The 20,482-nt window shown below is 41.6% G+C and overlaps 1 protein-coding gene across 1 annotated transcript in view; it reads left to right on the top strand.

Moving 5' to 3' along the window:
• LOC136612117 (src substrate cortactin-like) overlaps nt 1–20,113 on the top strand; it is a 54,934-nt gene extending 34,821 nt beyond the window's left edge. Inside the window, exons 8-19 of the mRNA XM_066592234.1 lie at nt 226–281; nt 1,867–1,921; nt 2,461–2,516; nt 4,416–4,470; nt 7,376–7,486; nt 8,265–8,320; nt 8,559–8,628; nt 9,591–9,730; nt 13,569–13,670; nt 13,752–14,022; nt 15,202–15,264; nt 19,719–20,113. Of these exons, the coding sequence (XP_066448331.1) occupies nt 226–281; nt 1,867–1,921; nt 2,461–2,516; nt 4,416–4,470; nt 7,376–7,486; nt 8,265–8,320; nt 8,559–8,628; nt 9,591–9,730; nt 13,569–13,670; nt 13,752–14,022; nt 15,202–15,264; nt 19,719–19,855 (1,172 nt within the window). The 3' untranslated portion in view covers nt 19,856–20,113. The remainder of the gene's footprint in view (nt 1–225; nt 282–1,866; nt 1,922–2,460; nt 2,517–4,415; nt 4,471–7,375; nt 7,487–8,264; nt 8,321–8,558; nt 8,629–9,590; nt 9,731–13,568; nt 13,671–13,751; nt 14,023–15,201; nt 15,265–19,718) is intronic.
• Nucleotides 20,114–20,482: the final 369 nt, after the last annotated feature.

The raw sequence follows: 20,482 nt of genomic DNA, 5'->3' as shown, positions 1-20,482 counted from the left end.
TAAGCAGTAGCTCTGTAATACATTTACAAGGTTTTTCCTTCAATGATTAGTTTACCAGAATTTCAAGGAAGTGATAAAGAATGTGAAGCGCTGCAAGGAACAACACCCTAGATACTGCTTGTCTGTCATGTGAATTCCATAATCGCACCCATTTCCCACCCATTAACAGCCATGAATATGTACTTAGCATTGCCATATCTCCAGGCTTTACTTTTGTCTACACAGATCATTCCAAAGGTTTTGGAGGAAGTTTTGGAGTTCAGTCTGACCGCGTGGACAAGGTGATGCAAGGAGACAGTGATACAAAGTATTTACAGTTAGGGGGGCAAGGTCTCTGGTTACTTATGATAGGGGGCGGACAGCTGGTAAGAAGCTCTTAGTGATTAACAAGTGTCAGGTATTGAACAGGCAGTAGATAAATGCAGTAAATGTCAGTTAATGTAACACAGCACTGGACTATTCACATCACATTGGAGGCTTTCGTCGGGGCATACATATTCCAATGTATACTACCAAAGGCAGACTCTGATATAACTGGGGAGGCATACAATGGCATACATCATCTATAGGCTCCCATGTTAAAGAGTACATGGTAATTTTTTTTTTTGATGGATGCTTCTGCATAGAAAAGCATGGTTGATTACATGATTTATTACGGTTTATACCAACATATACCAACCCAGCGGATGGCAAAGGGGCACCCATTTGTTATCGGTGGGGTGAACAGGGTCCTATGTATACATTTAGCCTTTGCCTTGGGATTTTTCCCATTATGTAGGCCAAATGTAGGGCATAAACTTGCATTGAGACCATGCAAACATACATTCATTGGTGTCCGAGCCCCTTGAGCATTGGAAAATGCATGCTGTATTTTTGTCTGTGATACGGATTTAAACAGGACATGCTGCATTTTTTTTGTTTGCATGAAAAATGGGTCCGTATAAAAAATTGTATGTCTTAAAAGCCCCATTAAAGTCAATGCGTCAGTGTCCTGTCTGTTTGCAGCCCATGGCAAACATGTATTACACTCAGACAAGATATAAGGAAGTGTGAATGAACCATAGAGGGACATTACCGCTAATAAAAAAAACTGCAGTACAGTATTATGCTCCCTCAGGCACTGCACGTGCCATGGGAGCATAATATGGGAGCTGCCAGAAAAGGGAGGTGGGAGGGAGTTTAGAAGTGGCTCTGCTAAACTCCATCTCTCTTCCCTACCCTTCTCCAACCCTCGCTGGCTGTCAGCAAAGGCAAGAGGCGGGATGGGGCGGGACATTAGCACAGTAGCTCCCGCCCCCACCCATTGCAGGCAGCTGGCAAGGGCCAGAGAGGAAATGGGAGTTCAGCACACCAGCTCCCGCCCCGTCGCGCCCCCTCCCTTTACCGACAGTCGTAATGGGGCAGAGAGGGGGAGTTGAAGGGGAGGAGGTTTAGTGGAGCAAAATTATTTCCCCTGCCCAACGGTATTCCAGGCTGCAGCTTATATACACTGCAGGCCTGGCCATCTGAATGGGCGTTAAAACGGGAGATGCAACCATGACATGGTCATGGCTGCCTCTCGTTCAAGCGATTTTTGGCCGTGCTGCAACTGGGACGAGGCCATCCAAAAGCCGCAGCGCCCATAGGAAAAAACCCTTATACACATTTCTATTTTAGTTGAAGCAAAATTGATAGACAAGACATTATATTCCAATACTAACCCCTTAGTAGTAGGCCTAATTTCTGTCTTAAGGACCAAGCAATTTTAACGATTGCACTGCAAGAACCATGTCTACTATTATTTTTGAAGTATTGTTATGATCATTAGTAGTAATAGTGGTCATAGCAGTAATAGTTCTTAGATTTGACATGTCATTTTTGCTTTAGTCTGCAGTTGGATTTGATTATAAGGCCCAAATAGAAAAGCATTCATCACAGCAAGGTGAGTAGAACCTCTTCCTATAGCCTTCAGTAACCATATAAGCATTATGGGCATATTGTACAGGGAGACTATGCTGCGGTGTGCCATCACTCCTGCAATGTAGCATCATATGCTAAGTGTTTTTACAGTTAATGTATTTTGTACAATTTCCGTGCATTATAGATTTGTATCACCTTGGGTTTGAGTTCTACTTTAGACCAACTTATGTTCTAGGAAAATACTATATATTACTATGGAATAGAGTAACCATATGGAGGACAATGGAGTTACTCATCGGTCCACAGCATATGTGCACTGGAAATACAGCCATACATAAGCAGTAGCTCTGTAATACATTTACAAGGCTTTTCCTTCAATGATTAGTTTACCAGAATTTCAAGGAAAGTGATAAAGAATGTGAAGCGCTACAAGCAACAACACCCTAGATACTGCTTGTCTGTCATGTGAATTCCATAATCGCACCCATTTCCCACCCATTGATAGCCATGAATATGTACTTAGCATTGCCATAACTCCGGGCTTTACTTTTGTCTACACAGATCATTCCAAAGGTTTTGGAGGAAGTTTTGGAGTTCAGTCTGACCGCGTGGACAAGGTGATGCAAGGAAACAGTCATACAAAGTATTTACAGTTAGGGGGGAGAAGGTCTCTGGTTACTTATGATAGGGGGAGGACAGCTGGTAAGAAGCTCTTAGTGATTAACAAGTGTCAGGTATTGAACAGGCAGTAGATAAATGCAGTAAATGTCAGTTAATAGTTACACAGCACTGGACTCTTCACATCACATTGGAGGCTTCCGTCGGGGCATACATATTCCAATGTATACTACAAAAGGCAGACTCTGATATAACTGGGTAGGCATACAATGGCATACATCATCTATAGGCTCCCATGTTAAAAAGTATAGCACATGGAATATTTTTTTTGATAGATGTCTGTGCATAGAGAAGCATAGTCGATTACATGATTTATTACAATTTATACCAACATATACCAACCCAACGGATGGCAAAGGGGCACCCATTTGGTATCTGTGGGGTACATTATACATTTAGCATTTTTCCTGGGACTTTTTCTGGTGCATAGGCCAAATGTAGGGCATAAACATATATAAACATAGCCTTAGTGGAGTGGATTTTAAACAGAGATAAAATATCACAAACATTTTTTACTTTGTTTTTTTTATCTAGTCCGGATTTTGGCTTACAACATACCTTCACTTTCAGGTGACTTTTCACTAGAAGCTGCCATGTGTGTACTTGCAGGATACATCAGATAATGGCCAGAAATAGTGTTATTCCTCAATTTTTTCCCCCAGTTTTCGTTCTGCAGGCTGTATCTCCAGTTTTCACTTTGCTACTGCAGCATCTGTATGAGTCTCTGCTTTTCTCACTCCTCCTACACCCTCCCCTTTATAGACTTCTATGGACAGCATTAGTCAATACCCTCTTCAACTTTCTGTGGTCCATCTTATCATCTCTCTTACTGGAGACTGACAAAATGAGTGAAAATTATAAACCTAACTTCTCTTTTTTATTAAAAGCAGCAAATGGATGTGTTTAGGCCCAAGCCTCATCCTCAGATGTGCTGGAAGGTGTGCTATTCAACTCAGGCTAAAAAACAGTGCTTAGTTGTGCCCGGTTTGACATGAGAAGGAGGTTCTAGAGAGGCGGCTTAGGCCTTGAAATGTGTCTGTTTGCTGGTTTTAATCATAAATAGACAAGTTAGGTTTATAATTTTGACTCTGTGCTTCTCTTCACATCTGGAAGGTTACACCGCACTCCAGTACTTTCTCACTCATTCCTTCCATTTAGTTTCACACCCACGTTTTACTGTTGTGGCGTTCCTCTGGGCTGGCAGTACCTTTCATCACTTTTAACCGCGTTTCAGTTTTTCACAAAACTATCAAATTACTGTGGTTCACCTAAGATATCCTTTCAGGGGTGCTCAACTCTTTTCTCTGCAGTAAAGATAGACATCACTTGACAACAGGCAGTGGACAGCATATTAGAAGATAGAGAGCCTTCTAGTGGTTAGCGCTTTAGACTAAATTTTTAGCACAAAAACACCACTTTACGTAAATAAAGAAATTTTTACTTTTGCTAGTTATCACATTGGTATTGACCAAATCTATATTTTTTGCATGATGCCTTAATGGAGCTGTTCAAGAAAACATGACTGCTTTTTCTAGGAATGGTACTAGACTTGTCCACTGGTAGTGTCTGGTACTGCAGCTGAGCTCCATTAATGTGAATGGGACTATACTGCAATACCACATATAACCTGTGAACTGGTGTGGCATTGTATTTCAAACAAAGCTGTCATATTTTTCTAATCCTGTACTGCCCCTTTAAGAAGGTGCTTGTGGGAATTATCTCAAAGTATGCAAGGTTATACTAGCAATAATTGGAACAATATCTTGGTTATTTAAGTCTTTTACTCTTTCCTGATCAAATAAAGAGATGCAACTGTATTGTGATGCTGTGTTTTTCAGTCTGCGGTAGGATTTGAATATAAGGAGCAGCTGCAGAAGCATTCATCCCAGCAAGGTTAGTAAAGGAAGTGAAATATCCTAGTGATATATATGTTAACTCACCAGGATCCCAGTGCCATAGCATTAGGCATTGCAGAGATCATACATTGAGGCTATTATCCAGATAACCACCTGCCACGAATGGGAACAGCAGCAATAAAAGTGGGTAGTCATACGGGCACAGTCACTTTATTATTCTAGGAAAAGCAATTTTATCACACGTTTTTATCTATTTTTTCAAACTGGCTGCCTTTTCCTGTCTTAAATTAATTTCATACAGGTAAGCCCGATATTGCGCTCGGGAACGTGCAAGTTCCCTGCGGATGCAAAGCGATTTTGTGTCATAAACGCCTGGCATCACTTCAGGGAAGTAGTGATTGGCAAGTGTTTCCCATTGTTTTCAATAGGAAATCTCGTATTGCACTCCCATGTACCTCGCACGGCGTGCAGCATTTTTGCCAACCCCATTTAAAACGAAGTGTTATGAGGAAAGAAACAAACGTAGGATATGCTGTGGTTTTTTTCCCGCACCGCGATGAGATGCGGAAAAAAAAAATTTGTCATGTATATGACCCCATTCAAAAGAGTCGGGTTCCTATTCGTGCAAAATTTGTGCATCTCGCACATCTCGGGTGATTTTCTTGAGCGCGGGAATGCAGCCTTAGGGTGGCTTCACACGGGTAAGAAAATCGCATGATTTTCGCCTGATGCGAAAGTCAGTAAAAAAAGCAGATTATGAAACCAATGATTTACAATGGTTTCCTTCCCATCTGCTATTCATTCACTGATGCGATGTTGAGAGTACAAAAAATCGTGGCGTACTCTATCTTTGATGTGCAATTTTTTTTAATCTCCTTTGTTTACCTATGGAGCCTCCCTTTTATCCCATCGCAACGCAACAAACTTGCGATGCGATGCGATGCAATGCAATTTTACCATTGAAATGTCCTGTTGATTTTCACTTTAAAAATCGCGACAAAAGCTCACCATGTGAGAAAAAGCAGCGCTGAAGCTCAAAAATTGTGGGGGAAAAAGACGTGCTTTACTGCGAATTTCTTGCGGCAAAGTCGCGTTTGCCCCTGTGAAACTTGCCTTAGGGTACATTTACACGGGCCACAAAATCACACAAGTTTTGGGCATTGCGAGATGCACAAAACTCGCATAAAAATAGAATTTATTTTTTTCACTGGGTCTTTTTACACGGGTGACGCTGCAAGATGAAAAATTCTCAGCATGTTCTGTTTTCATGGAGTTTCGCATGAGACTAGAACATGCATTTGTGCGGTCTCCCGCTTATTGCACAGCACACAGATGAAATATCCGTGTCATGTGCGATGTCGAGTCATGCCAGAGAATGTTAGGCACAACTCACGCTCGCCTGTGTGAATGCACCCTAAGGCTACATTCACACGGACATATTTACGCATGTATTTGTGCATGTACAATGTACGGCGTGTAATACTCAGAGAATGGAACCCATTCATTTCAATGGGTTCGTTCATATGTGCCTATTTTCCTGCGCATTTCAGTGACACTTGAAAAAACACAGCATGCTCTATTTTCCTGTGCATTTGCGCACCAAAGGTTCCCATAGAACTCAATGGGGAGTGCGGAAATGTGCATGCAATACGCTGGGAGATATGCTGTGTAATTCCGCTGGAAAAGGAACGCATCTGGAACCAATTAGTCATTTCAATCGGTGCGTCTGTTTGCTGCTCGCAAATGAACATGCACAGTAGATGCAAAAGTACAGTAAAATATGGCGATGCGCATGCAAAAAAGCATTGTTCGTTCTCCAAAAACGCTATGCTCATGCTCGCGCACATACGCTTGTGTGAGGGGGGTCTTAGACAGAATTTAAAATCTTGCCCTTCCATTTAGACACGGAAGCTATAGCAGGTATAAAATAGATATGCTGCATGTGCAATGATATCAGTGATCAGCCCCATACTATAATACCAATATACTATATGTTGTAAGCGTACAATGTGAAAACAACTTAGGTCTCATTTTAAATCAATTGCAGTTTTATGTTAGATTCTCAGGTTTTATTTTATATTGGAAAATAATAAATGTTAGTCAGCTATATATTTGTCAATGTCTGTTTGTTGCAGCATCACGCACAAATGGTACGACCGATTGACATGACATTTTGCACACAGTATAAACTCGAGAAAGTAACAAGCTAAAAAAAATTCAGAACTGTTGTTGTCTTGGCAACCTTATTTGCATATTTTTACCTCAGCAGAATAACAAATAAAAGCTGAGCTGTTATTGGTTGCTACTGGCAACAAAAAAAGTACAATTTTACTCAAATCGCACCAGAACTGGGGATTTGTATACGACACAAACAAGCAGATTTTGTGTTTTAGATATAAGTAGCTTTCATTTTATCTCAGCACTGAGGATTAAAGTTGTTGTCCATAGCAACCAATCACAGCGCAGCTTTTATTTTACCGCAGCCGTATAATATATAGCAACCAATCACAGCACAGCACAGCTTTTATTTTACCGCAGCCGTATAATATATAGCAACCAATCACAGCACAGCTTTCATTTTACCTCAGCAGTATAATATATAGCAACCGATTTGAGTGCCATTTTGCATGAGCGTTCTTCAGCACCAGCGACTAATGCTGGCGGAATTAAAAATCAAAAACTCACCGACTTCCCCTGTGATTTTATTGCCATCAGCAACCAATCACAGCTCAGCTTTGGCTTCTTATACTTCTGAGGTAAAATAAAAGCTGTGCTGTGATTGGTTGCAACAGCTTTTTATTTTAGACAGCTTCCATAACCGTGCGGTGTGGGGCTCATTGTTGTGGCCCACTTTGTATATTCCAGGACTGCTAGTCATAAAATCGCTGTACAACACAGGGTATATCAGCTAGTTATTTAATATTGCTCATTTGTCTCATCAGATCACTCTGTAGGATTTGGGGGGAAATTTGGGGTACAGAAAGATAGACAAGATAAATCAGCTCATACTTGGAGTCATAAAGAACAAGTACAGCTTCATGAGTCTCAGACAGGTAACATTTCCCAAGTTCTTCACCTTTCTCTTATTTCTGTGCACTCTTTTCCTCTATGTACCACATGCAGTGGGTATATTACCACCCAGGGCGAGGTTGTGAAATGTGTTCCCACAATGTGTAACCCACATACTACCGTGTTTCCCCCAAAATAAGACCCTGTCTTTTATTTATTTTTGCCCCAAAAGAGGCCCAGGGTCTTATTTTTGGGGGATGCCTTATAATACTCACCCAGCAGGTGCCATCCGGGTCCCTCCCGCTGGTCTCCGCAGTTCCTGCAGACTTCTGTGCAGTTCTCGGCTGCCTATATTTGTAAATTATCCACAAATATTAGGCCAAACACGCACCACCCATAATATCCTGATACAAGGAAATAGTATAATAATATCAGACTGTGTCCATTGTCAGGTAAGGGTACAATACCACCGGCGTCTGCAGGTCTGGTTTTGATCTATTTCCGCTTTAATGCAGAAACTGACGGACATGTACAGAACAGAATAGACCCCATCGACTATAATGGGGTCTGTCCAGCTTCCAGCATTCTGACCGGTATTTTCCCAGATGAGATATCACAGCACGTTGCGCTATTTTGTCTGGGATTTTAAACTAGCCCTACGTCAGAGGCTCTGAACATAACCTCCAACACTGATGTGAACCCAACCTAATTAGGACCCTAGTGTGTCCTTTAGTCAATCGATAGCACACGCTGTATCCATTCTCTTCGTATATAATTAGTTATGTGTATTCCTGTATCACTAAATTAGTTTCCTCATTGCAGACTATTCAAAAGGGTTTGGAGGTCGTTACGGTGTGCAGACTGACCGTGTGGACAAGGTAACAACAGAGTCATACTGCACTAAATCTAACACGCTTTTTTAAAATACTACTAACCTAATGTCTGGGGTTCCATTTGTATATGATCCTGGCTATTATTTGTACTCTACAAGCCCCATCTCCCTTCCTATGCTATGTATGGTCAGACGTTCAATATCTGACTAAGGGGTCAATATCTGGGGCTTACCTAGTGGTAATACCATATTGTTTGTTACATTCCTACATTCTCTTTCTACAGTGTGCTTCAGGCTTCGGTGAGATTGAATCACCCAGTTCTGTTTATGAGAAAACACAGCCTCTGGAAGCCAGTGAGTGTTATACCCGTGTACTCGTCATTACTACTACAACCACCTTAGAGGGTTTAAACAGATGGGCGCATGCGCTAATACATTCGCCGCTATGGAGCATATTAATGCATGAACTAAGGTTTTTTTGTGTTCTTTTTGACTATTCAAACTTCGCGCAATTGCTTGCGAGTTGAAAAAGAAAGAGGGAAGCCAGATCCTTTCTAGAGATGAGCGAGCGCACTCGTTAAGGGAAATTACTTGAGCGAAATTTGCCATTTTCGAGTACATGCCTGCTTGCCGGGAAAGATTTGGGGGCCGGCGGGGGAGAGCGGCTCCCCCTGCTCACTCCCGCAACTCACTGCTCACCCCCGCCGCCCCCCTAATCTTTTCGGACGAGCAGGCATGTACTCGAAAATGGCAATACTTGCTCGAGTAATTTGCCTTAACGAGTATGCTCGCTCATCTCTAATCCTGTCCTATCTTTCTCACATGTAGAAAAACTATGTGCAAGAAAGATAGGGCAAGTCCAATCTTTTCTTGTGTGTAGTTTTAATGCACGAGAACCCCAATAGTGAAAGCAAAACCACTGAAATGGTTTAATTTCGTCCTGTTTTACAGCCCTGAATTTCATGGCTGCAAAATGGGACAAAAACACACCCATCTGTTTAATAAGCCCTAAAACCTTCTTTTAAATACAGATATAAAGAAGTATTTCATGGCCACCCTTTTAATTAGGCCATGAAATACAAGGCAGGGAAAAAAACTGTTCATGTATAGAATGGGGTTTATATTTCTGCGAGATTTGTGTCTCACGATGCACAAATCTCACGTGATTTTCTCAGCCGTGTGAAAGCGGCCTAAGTGTTTTATTGATTCTTTTCATCCTGGGGATCACACCGATGTGTTCTTTTTATGTCTGTGGCATAAGTAGTAATAGTTACCCTTCAAATACTTAGCTCATGCTCTGAATCCAATATTTCCAGTGACAAGTGGAGCTCAGAACCTAAGATCTCGTTTTGAGAATATGGCTAAGGTGGCAGAGGAGGAAAACCGTCAGAAAGCAGAGGAAGAGAAAGCCAGGAGACAGAAGATAGATAAGATGGAACGAGAAGCACAAGCAAAGGTAAGACAGAGCAATTAAATTATCTTTGCTATGTTACAAATACAGTGACCACGTGTATACAGGTACAGAGAAAACTGACTAGTCAGAATACCGATAGAAGATAATGGACATTTTAAAGTCAGTTTCAAACCAATCCTTGGCAGAAATGCTGTGCTAATAAGAAAATATACCACTTACAAATATAATGCCTCTAGTATGTGCAAAGCAAAAGGGCTGTAGGTAAATGTTGTCTTTGTGAAATCAAGTCCATGGACTATTGTTCTGTATGCAGCTCTGTTACTGCTCAGTGACTTCAGGGCACATATGAGAGTCTTAGCATACAATGGAGGTGAGTACACTCAGTGTTGTGAAAGAATAAATGTTTTTGCAAAAGCACCTTGCCATCACTAAGTTATGTTTCTAAGCTCACCAGGTCACCTCTTGAACAATGCTTTAAACCTAAGGCTTTTAAACTACCCAAACTCATGACATTGATCAGATGGGCCTAGTGCTGCCTATAGGAAGCATTTAAGCCAACATGTGTTTACCCAAGCCCAAACTTCATTGTGTTAAAATACCAGTCCATTACCAGTGGCCCCCATTTTTTTCTCCTGGTAAAGAACATGTAAGAGGGGTGAGCAGTGTCCCGCTCCCTGCTGCTCTGGAGTGAAGTCCCATCCACTGCCACTATCATCCACTCTGAAGCACCTAGGACAGAGCTCTACAATTGTTAAAGGCTGCACTCTTACAGTTGGGCACAAGAGGGAGCCCAAAGCTCATAAAAAAATGGCTGCTAATAGAAGTCAATTGAGCTATAGTGGAGAACATTGTGAAGCTTCTAGAATAAGGCTCTGATTGGCTGCGTAGCCCCATGTGACACTGAGGGAAAGAGCCAGCCTCCATGATTATATGTGAGACTCAACCTTGTTAAAAGCTGGTGTGCACACCGTGTGACTTTAGATAGTTAGCAGGCCTGCTAACAGGATATGAGAATTTGTACCATATGGAACGGACTTTGAGCACACGGTTACTGAATATTGCGAGATGCAGAGGACTGTAATGTTTAACCCTTTCCAATCCACTGTCTGACGTCTAAAGAAATTCTGATTGAAGGCTTTACAGCTCCGACATCGGTAGACCTCCGACAGGGTATTCTTACTGTAAATTACTGGCCGCTCTGTTGTTGGGGGCCTCTCCAGCATGTTGAATACCACAGTACTGGCTCTAGCCAGCAGATGGCGCCATTGTATAATGGCAGAAAGAGAAAGCCCCCTAGGAAACTCTGAATCCAAAATTGGATTGCAAAGGGTTAAAGGGAATTTGGCAGAGCCTAAGGTTAGCAAAACTGTATTGAAATACTTTATTATTATTATGCCAAGCTAACATTATGTACAATGTGAACGTGGTAATGTTGCTCTACTATAGTTTACACAGAGACCCAAACATATATATGTATAGGGTACTGATATATATTACCTATTAGGTCACAGCTAGTATGAAGCAACTCTATTGCCTTTAGTAGAATATCCGTCCAACTGCCAGGGAAAGCCCCTACTTAGATCCCCATGTGTTGCAGACTCCCTCTGCTGTGAACAGCCCCCCTTTTTATATCAACCTCTCAGCTCAATCTCTGTTCAGGGGTTCGGGGCTGAACCGACTCATCCACACCAGGGGGTATTGGGGAAGTCTGTTGTAACACATTTCTAAACCTGAAAAACAGCAGTTACCCTATACATACAAACATAAAAGCGTGTGTCTTGGATTTTTTGATGCACTAGAGCCATGTTGCAGCTCAATGGAAGGCTGCACCAAGCAAAGCACAACACAAGAAAAGCAACGCATAAGAAACTGATGCGTAAGCATAATAAATGTGGTACAAAGCATCTATCTCAGTTTTTGGCACAAATTGAGCCAGGGTTCTGGTGCATTTAGCTTAGTAAATCTCCCCCTATGACTTCCAGAAGGAATACAGAATGGTGTCCAATTCTAATATTTCCACAAACCTCTATCAGTTACTGCCAATTAGAGCTTGTTTGTTTCCTCCTGCTGGAATTTTTTATGAGATATCCCCACCATTGCTTTCATTTCCGATCTCCTCAATTTCCCCAGTGTTTATCTCTTTAGTTCCTTATTGCTCATTGTTTAGAAAGGTCTATAATATGCTTCCTGCTACATTTTCTCAACCGCACACCACAATGCAGCAAAGAGGTGCAGCTAGACTATCCTTCATCTGGAGCAAACATTTACTTCACAGCCTTGTTTCTGAATTGGAATACCATGGCCAAGGCAGGGTGGCTTGTTGGTGGCCCACCTCCCAGAGCATGTGTCCTTCCAACTTGACCTATCTACTATGTCTTTTATGTTTGGTTGTACTTACAGCAATGTTTAGAATTAGTAGTAGATAATAATGAGAATTTTTATGCAAGCAAGAATTAGACTCTTCTCACGTTGTGTTTTTGCCATGGTTTCTATTCTCCATACAGAAAACTGGATGTGGACAGAAACCAGGATGGAGCCATAGGCTGCGATAGCTCAGAAGAAGACCTTTTTGGTCTTTATTTCACAATATTTCTTTCCCTGCCATGTTTTTTAGCTAGATAGAAAAGCGCCAACCATTTTTGTCCAGCTAAAAAATGATGAAAACCTTGACAGAACCAGTGCTGGATAGCAAGAACACAATATAAGAAGAGCCTAATAAAGATCAATTGTACAAAAGCTTAAATGGGGTAAGAGTGTCTCAGAACATGGACAAACAGAAGAAAGAAAATCTTCAGGATGTGACATCTGAATTTAACATTGTAGAGAAGTTATAGAGGAGTATTACATGTAGAATATTTAAAACCCTATATGTAGCTGCCATGCCAGTGTGGTCACTTTCAGACAAGTGTATTTTTACTTTTTATGTGATCCATGTTTTTCAACCATAACACAGACCTAATGTAAATCTATGTATCTATTTACATGGCCATTATTTAAAGAAAAATATAACATGGGCTACTTTTGGCTACATATTTGCAATAATTGGTATTTCGCTTTATAGGTATTTGCCCAGTTAAAAATAAAATCAATGAGCGCAAATATGGAGGCAAACACAAATCAAGCAAAGATGAAATACTGATGGCTCAGTGGAGAATATGAAAAGTCTAAAGGAGATCATGAGGGGTGTCATTGGGGAGAGCACCCAGGGGGAGTGTGGATACACCTAGGGGGTGAGTGGGTCAGGGGATGGCATTGTCTCTTCCCTGGGAGAGCACCCAGAAAGGGTGCTATTCCCAATCATTGTTTTACAGACTTGGTAGAAAACTCATATATTGATTTTAAGGAATGCTGCCATCCAATACCGGTAGGTGGCGCTGCAGAGGTATTTCATCTTCTTTGTTTGCAGGTCTGAAGGAGCGTTTTCACATTCCTTCTCACTGGACTAATTATTTACTGTTATGCTCATCCCCACTGGTATCTATTTAAATGCTATTAATCTCAACATGTCTGTGCCCTCTTTCCCTCTGTGTCTGATATTTATCTAGTGCAAATTAAGTTCACCATGTTCGTACCATGTGATCATGTGTTATAGTAAATATGTCTTTGGATTTGTTCCATTATGCTCGAGGAAGGACCCTGAGAGTTCCGAAAGCTCGCTATAACATCATGTATTTTTGTTAGCCATTAAAAAGTTATCATATCTACAAGATTACTTGGTTTCTGTTGCTGAGAACAATCACATTTTGTTCTACTGGCTAACACGGTACCAAACCTCTTTTTTTTTTGTTTTATGTAATGTCAACTGTAATACGTCCTTGTGATGGATCCGTATAACAGACAAGTTATAATACGAAAATATTGACCCTTTCTCTTGCTTCAGATTCAACCAAGTGCACACACTGATCAGTCTCAGAAGCAGACAGTTCCGCTCCCTGTCCCAATTCCCCGTGTTTCTGTGTCTCCACAAATTCCGGAACAAGAAGTAAGTATGTTGTAAACTAAGAGATTAAAACTTGACCGCTGAGCTGTTTTAATCAATCTATTACAAACTTCTTTTATTTAGATGTCCGTGGATGAGGCACCGCCTGTTCTTCCACCGAGACACCCTGGAATGATGACAGCTACTGCACCCACTCCAGCTGAAACATCTTATCAGGATGATACGTATGAAGACATTCCTGTACCCCCTCTTGATTCAGAAGGGGAGTATGAGGATATTCCAGATCCTCCACCAAGAGCAGAAGTGGAAGAAGCTGAAGACTATGAAAACATGGACCCCCCAATTCCTGAGCAGGATTTGTTATATGAAGAATTACCAAAGGAGGAAGAAAACGGTGAGAATGAAAATAACTGGAAGGTTAACATGCACAATGCAGGTTTGCTTATATACAACCGGCAATCAAGCGTTTTTAGGCTGGATTTACATGCGCTAGTGCGATATCGGTCCAAGAAACTTGGACCGATATTGCGCTTCCAAACATGCATTTTCACTGAGATGCAAGAAAAGCGCATTGCATTGGATCTCTGCACATGTGATTTTCTCGCGTGTAAAAATTACATGTTGTTTCAGTAGGGAAAATTAAAAAAATCACATTGCACTCATGAAAATCGCATACGAGTATGATGCAATTTTGTTTTGCCACCATAGAAAATAATAGACAAGATTGCCCAAAAAATAGGACATGCCTTGATTTTTCTAAAAATCACTTAAGTACACTTTTTGTAAAAAATGGGTTTTTACAATGTGTGAATTCTGTGGGTTTTGCAAAAATGAGTAAGGAGACTTATACTACCATGTATGGCTCTCTGAGTAATTTATGCAAATAAGGAAGATGGAACAATACCTCTGCAGCGCCAACTATTGTATGGGAGCATTCCTTCAAATCGATTGAGAATAGGAAACCTGTATAAAGGGTCTGACATTGATTTGAAGGAATGCTGCCATTCAATTAGTGGCGCTGCAGAGGTATTATTCCATCTTCATTATTTGCATAAATTACCCGGAGGAGTGTGCATGGCCATATAAGTCTCCACTCTCAGTTTTCAGGTGTCTTTTCACACCTCTTCTGGGTGCTTTCCTTGGGGAGAGATGATGCCATCCCCTGACCCACTCACCCGGTAGGTGTCTACACATACTTTTTGGGTGCTCTGCTTCAGGAATGATGACACCCTTCTTGACCCACATTATAGGCTGGGTGCTAGTTAAGTCAGAAACCTACTGCACACTGATGAGAGGCAAAAACCCTGAAACAGTCTGTGTATGGTTTTCTGGCTTGGTTTCCTATTCCCAATTATTGTTATAAAGACCTGTATAAAGGGTCTGGCATTGATTTGAAGAAATGCTACCATCCATTAGGAGACACTGCAGAGGTATTATTCAATTTTCCTTGTTTACAAATGCACCGAACTTGCCCGTTTGTATCACCTATGTAAATGCAGCCTTGGTGTGATTGATAGAATTATTTTGATACACCTAAGGTATAATATGGTAACTCAGATTTCTGTCGTTTCAGAGCCCCCTAAACACAGTGGTCAAACAGGGATCACTGCAATTGCCTTGTATGATTATGAAGGAGGTAAGCTGTATCTGCATTTTCTGACAAATGGCACATGGATGGGTTATATATTGTCAAAGGCAGAATCATGTTGATGACAGCCCACAGTTTTGTTTTACTTGCGTTTGTAATCATTTTTTTTTTTACTATCTATGTCCCCCATGGCGCCATAGAAAGACCTCTGGGGGATATTCACATGTTTTTTTTATTTGACACTTTTCCACTGTAGCTGGGGCATCCATAGGAGCCTCAGTTACAGGGAAAACATCCCCTGTAGTGACAATAGTCACTGGCAGAGTTGATCAGGGTCTGCTAGTATCACATTATACCACAATCTGACAGACAGTCTATCAAGCCACACTATAGACATGATTTCATAGGCAATCTGCAATGGCAGCCCTGGGAGCCTTCTGAATACGGTGGGGTGTGGGGGGTTCAGGACTCCTAAACCCTGAATGGGGCATTTAAATGCCACGGTCAGAATTGATGGTGGCATTCAAAGAGTTAACAGCCACGATCAGCATGTCAGCTTTGAGAAACTGATGTAACTGTACATTCTGAAGCGTTAAGGGGTTAATGGGTTAAGAATGTCACTTATCATGTCACACAAACCTATACAGTGTTGCTTATAGTAGATCATATTTAAACTAATACCTTGTTCTGCCGTTCATTATTGTTTGTCTTTATATGGAACTGTTAGCAGCCACCTTCACCTATACATGGCCCGTACATAGGTCCATATACACTGCAGTAGGGACAAACTTCAATCTCAGACTTACCATCATAACTGATAGTTCTGCTTTATGCTACAGGGTGGCTACGGAAAAGTAGTCCGGAACTTCTGAAAGCTGTCTAAAAAAATCTGCCCTTGTGTCCCATAGCAACCAATCACAGCGCAGCTTTCACTTTACCTCAGCAGTATATCAACCAATCACAGTGCAGCTTTAACTTTACCTCACCAGTATAGCAACCAATCACAGCGCAGCTTTCACTTTACCTCAGCAGTATAGCAACCAATCACAGCGCAGCTTTCACTTTACCTCAGCAGTATAGCAACCAATCACAGCGCAGCTTTTACTTTACCTCAGCAGTATAGCAACCAATCATAGTGCAGCTTTCACTTTACCTCGGCAGTATAGCAACCAATCATAGTGCAGCTTTCACTTTACCTCAGCAGTATAGCAACCAATCATAGTGCAGCTTTCACTTTTCCTCAGCTGAATAATTTCCCTTGAACATATTTCAGGCTACTATGATTTGAGCAAGCTAAATAAAGCTGACTGCTTGGGATCGTACATGTTAATTACATGCGTGATTGATTGGGTGATGACTGAAAGACTATACACTAGCATTAGTATAATATGTATCTACCTGCGTGAGGTGCGGCCCTAGTAGGGGGCAATGTGATTTCACTTACATGCGTCAGTTTTGATGAAACTCACTGACCATTCCATAGTCATTTGGATACCCTTCCTACCTAGTAGGACGGGTACTCATGACAGAGCAGCCACTCTCCAGACACTGAACTCTCACATAACAGGAAGCTGCAAGTGACGATTCATTCGAAGTACATTTAGTATTGGGTTTTTTCCAAGTTTATACTGTATGAAAGGTATCTACCTGGTGACCTTGATTGCCAGGTTTTTATGTCACTAGTGCATGTGTCACTGCTGACTTTCACAAATACTTCTATTTAAACAAGCAGCGTATCAGCCAGATGGTCACAGTAGGTTTAGTGAGATCGCAGGATTATGTTTTTGAGATGCAAACGAGGTCACAGTGGACGATCTATGGAGTGTAATGTCACAGTATTTTTGTATTAAGTATAAAACTGTGCTACTAACAGTACTATTAATTATTAGGAATAACTTGTTCCATTTTATCAATCCTTTATTCACACTATATATTTCCATACAGTCAGCAGTATATATCTGCAAATACAAAATTAATCCAGACTTACACTGTTCAGTATCCATACACAGGCATATACCGAAGGTTTCTCATTTTGGTATGATAGGTCTCCTTTTTTGACTGCATAAAAAAGTGTAAGCTGCTATACTGTAACGTATAATTTATATATTATATATGTAATATATATTATAAAGGCAAAAAACACTACCTCCCCCCCCCCCCCAAAAAAAAAAAAATAATGGATCCAACAAATGCAAGCCAGCAAAAAATGCATAGATCTTATATAGGGAAACTTTTGAAGGTAAAGGTCTGCTCCCCAGAACAACTACTGCTCATGTACAAAAATGCAAACCACATAGGGAAATGATTGAAAAATTGGAGTTTCCAACTAAAAGTATCTCATGGTTAAAGGAGATGTCCCGCGCCGAAACGGGTTTTTTTTTTTTTAAACCCCCCCCCCCCGTTCGGCGCGAGACAACCCCGATGCAGGGGTTAAAAAAACCACCCGCACAGCGCTTACCTGAATCCCGGCGGTCCGGCGTCTTCATACTCACCTGCTGAAGATGGCCGCCGGGATCCTCTGTCTTCATGGACCGCAGGGCTTCTGTGCGGTCCATTGCCGATTCCAGCCTCCTGATTGGCTGGAATCGGCACGTGACGGGGTGGAGCTACACGGAGCCCCATAGAGAAGAGGAGAAGACCCGGACTGCGCAAGCGCGGCTAATTTGGCCATCGGAGGGCGAAAATTAGTCGGCACCATGGAGACGAGGACGCCAGCAACGGAGCAGGTAAGTATAAAACTTTTTATAACTTCTGTATGGCTCATAATTAATGCACAATGTACATTACAAAGTGCATTATTATGGCCATACAGAAGTGTATAGACCCACTTGCTGCCTCGGGACATCTCCTTTAAGAAGTGTAAAGGACCCACACTGGGTTATGTGCATGAGTCTAGAGCATCTCTGTACTATCGAGCTGTAGGGATTCTGCCAGCCATCATACACTGTTCTACCAAACGTAATTTAACACTTAAAAGGGTTGTCCTGCGGCAGCAAGTGGGTCTATACACTTCTGTATGGCCATATTAATGCACTTTGTAATGTACATTGTGCATTAATTATGAGCCATACAGAAGTTATAAGAAGTTTTTCACTTACCTGCTCCGTTGCTAGCATCCTCGTTTCCATGGAGCCCGCCTAATTTTAGGCGTCTAATGGCCAAATTAGCTGCGCTTGCGCAGTCCGGGTCTTCTTCTTTTCTCAATGGGGCCGCTCGTGCAGGATGCCGGCTCCATGTAGCTCCGCCCCGTCACGTGCCGATTCCAGCCAATCGGGAGGCTGGAATCGGCAATGGACCGCACAGAAGCCCCGCGGTCCACCGAGGGAGAAGATCCCGGCGGCCATCTTCAGCCGGTAAGTAAGAAGTCACCGGAGCGCGGGGATTCAGGTAAGCGCTGTGCGGATTTTTCTTTAGGTCCCTGCATCGGGGTTGTCTCGCGCCGAACGGGAAGGGGGGGGGGGGTTGAAAAAAAAAACAACCCGTTTCGGCGCGGGACAACCCCTTTAAGCAAGAATCAAAAGTAGTATTCATTTACATGTGTTAATACTTAGTGGTGCCTCCTTTGACCCTAATGACATCAGATATTGTCTGTGTGGTATGCTTTCTACTAACATCTGATGCACTTCAACTGGTATTTCCCTCCATTCATCCTAAAAATGTCTGGCAAGTTCTCTCAAAGAAAATGGACATTTTTCCTGACCGACATTCCAGTCCATACCAAAGATGTTCAATAGGGTTCAGGTTGGAACTTTGTGCCAGCCAGTCCAACTGTGGACATCCATATCTGCAAACCAACATAAAATAGTGTTGGATTTGTGACAAGTGTTTTCTTGTCGGAAATATTGATGATCATTTCTAGGGTATTGCCACATTGTCAGATTATTGTCTAGAATGACAAGATTCACCTTCATTTCATGGTTCTAGCAATTACAACCAACAGACCAAGACCATGCCATGTAAAACATCCCCAAACTATAACAGGACCTGCGCCATACAAACTGCTGGCACAACACACTCAGGCAAAGTTCGTTCCCCAGGCAACCTTCACACTCAGGTACACCCATCTGATTTGAAGGTGGAGTAGTGTGATTAGTCACTCCATTGCTCAACTGTCCAATGACGATGCCCCTTGCATCATTGTAGATGGGCCAATGCATCGCTCTTCTTGATGGACGGCTTATGTGCCGTGGCATAACCCCATCTGATGGTGCAAGTAACAATTTTTTTTCTGTCAAATAACTACAGAAATAACCCCTGTATAAAATTGGAAAACATATGGAGGTATAGTAGGACCCATAGAAGTCTAGGGGGCGCTATTACGGTTTCTCAGGTTTCGTAAAGCCATAATATGGCCATGTGAATGGTTGAAAAATACAAAGAGTAGATTTGTAGTATGTAAAAAATGTATGTAATATGTATGTACTACCTGTGTGTGCAGTATGTATGCAATATGACTGCAGAATGAAAATATACATATATACATCATGGCTTGTGTTTCACAGGTGGCGATGATGAGATCTCATTTGAACCTCAGGAGCTTATCACAAATATTGAGATGATTGATGAGGGATGGTGGAGTGGATCCTGCAGGGGACGTCGTGGGCTCTTTCCTGCTAATTATGTGGATATTATAGAGTAATACATTGAATTTGCTATTAAATTCTGTTACATGAAATTCACCAACGCTGAATATAACTTTACAAGAAATGAAGATTTCAAGTGTGAAATATGTGAACATGAACATGCAGAAAGTGCAAAGACATGATGATGAATGTACAGCTTCAGTCCAAAGCACTAACATGGACTTTTAATAAAGAAGCACATTTCTACTTTGCTATTATCTTTAATCTTAATCTCGGCTTCAATAATAATCCATCTGAATAAAGTTTTACATGTACATAGTTGTTTGGTCATCAAAGGTTTTGCGCATTTCATTTATGATCATATCCCATATCATCCTACTACATCATAGATTTTTAGAATAATACCAATTCATTCATTCATTTTAGTAATGAAGCTGCATACTTTAAGGCTCATTTAGACACAACGATTGTCACTCAAAATTCGCTCAAAAGCCGTCTTTTGATCGATAATCGTTGTGTGTAACTGCACTGACATCGTGCAGTTTTCCTTATCCGGTCGCTCATCGTTGTTTCATCAACCACGATGAGCCATATTAGGGATTCCCAGCAGAATACAGCTGATACTATTGTTTCAGCTGTATCCCGCTCCCTGATAACAGGCTGGGTATGAAGAACAGAGCGGT

The sequence above is a fragment of the Eleutherodactylus coqui genome, chromosome 2 (genome assembly GCF_035609145.1).
Source record: "Eleutherodactylus coqui strain aEleCoq1 chromosome 2, aEleCoq1.hap1, whole genome shotgun sequence".
Lineage (NCBI taxonomy): Eukaryota > Metazoa > Chordata > Amphibia > Anura > Eleutherodactylidae > Eleutherodactylus > Eleutherodactylus coqui.
This window is presented reverse-complemented; position numbering and strand designations above follow the sequence as displayed.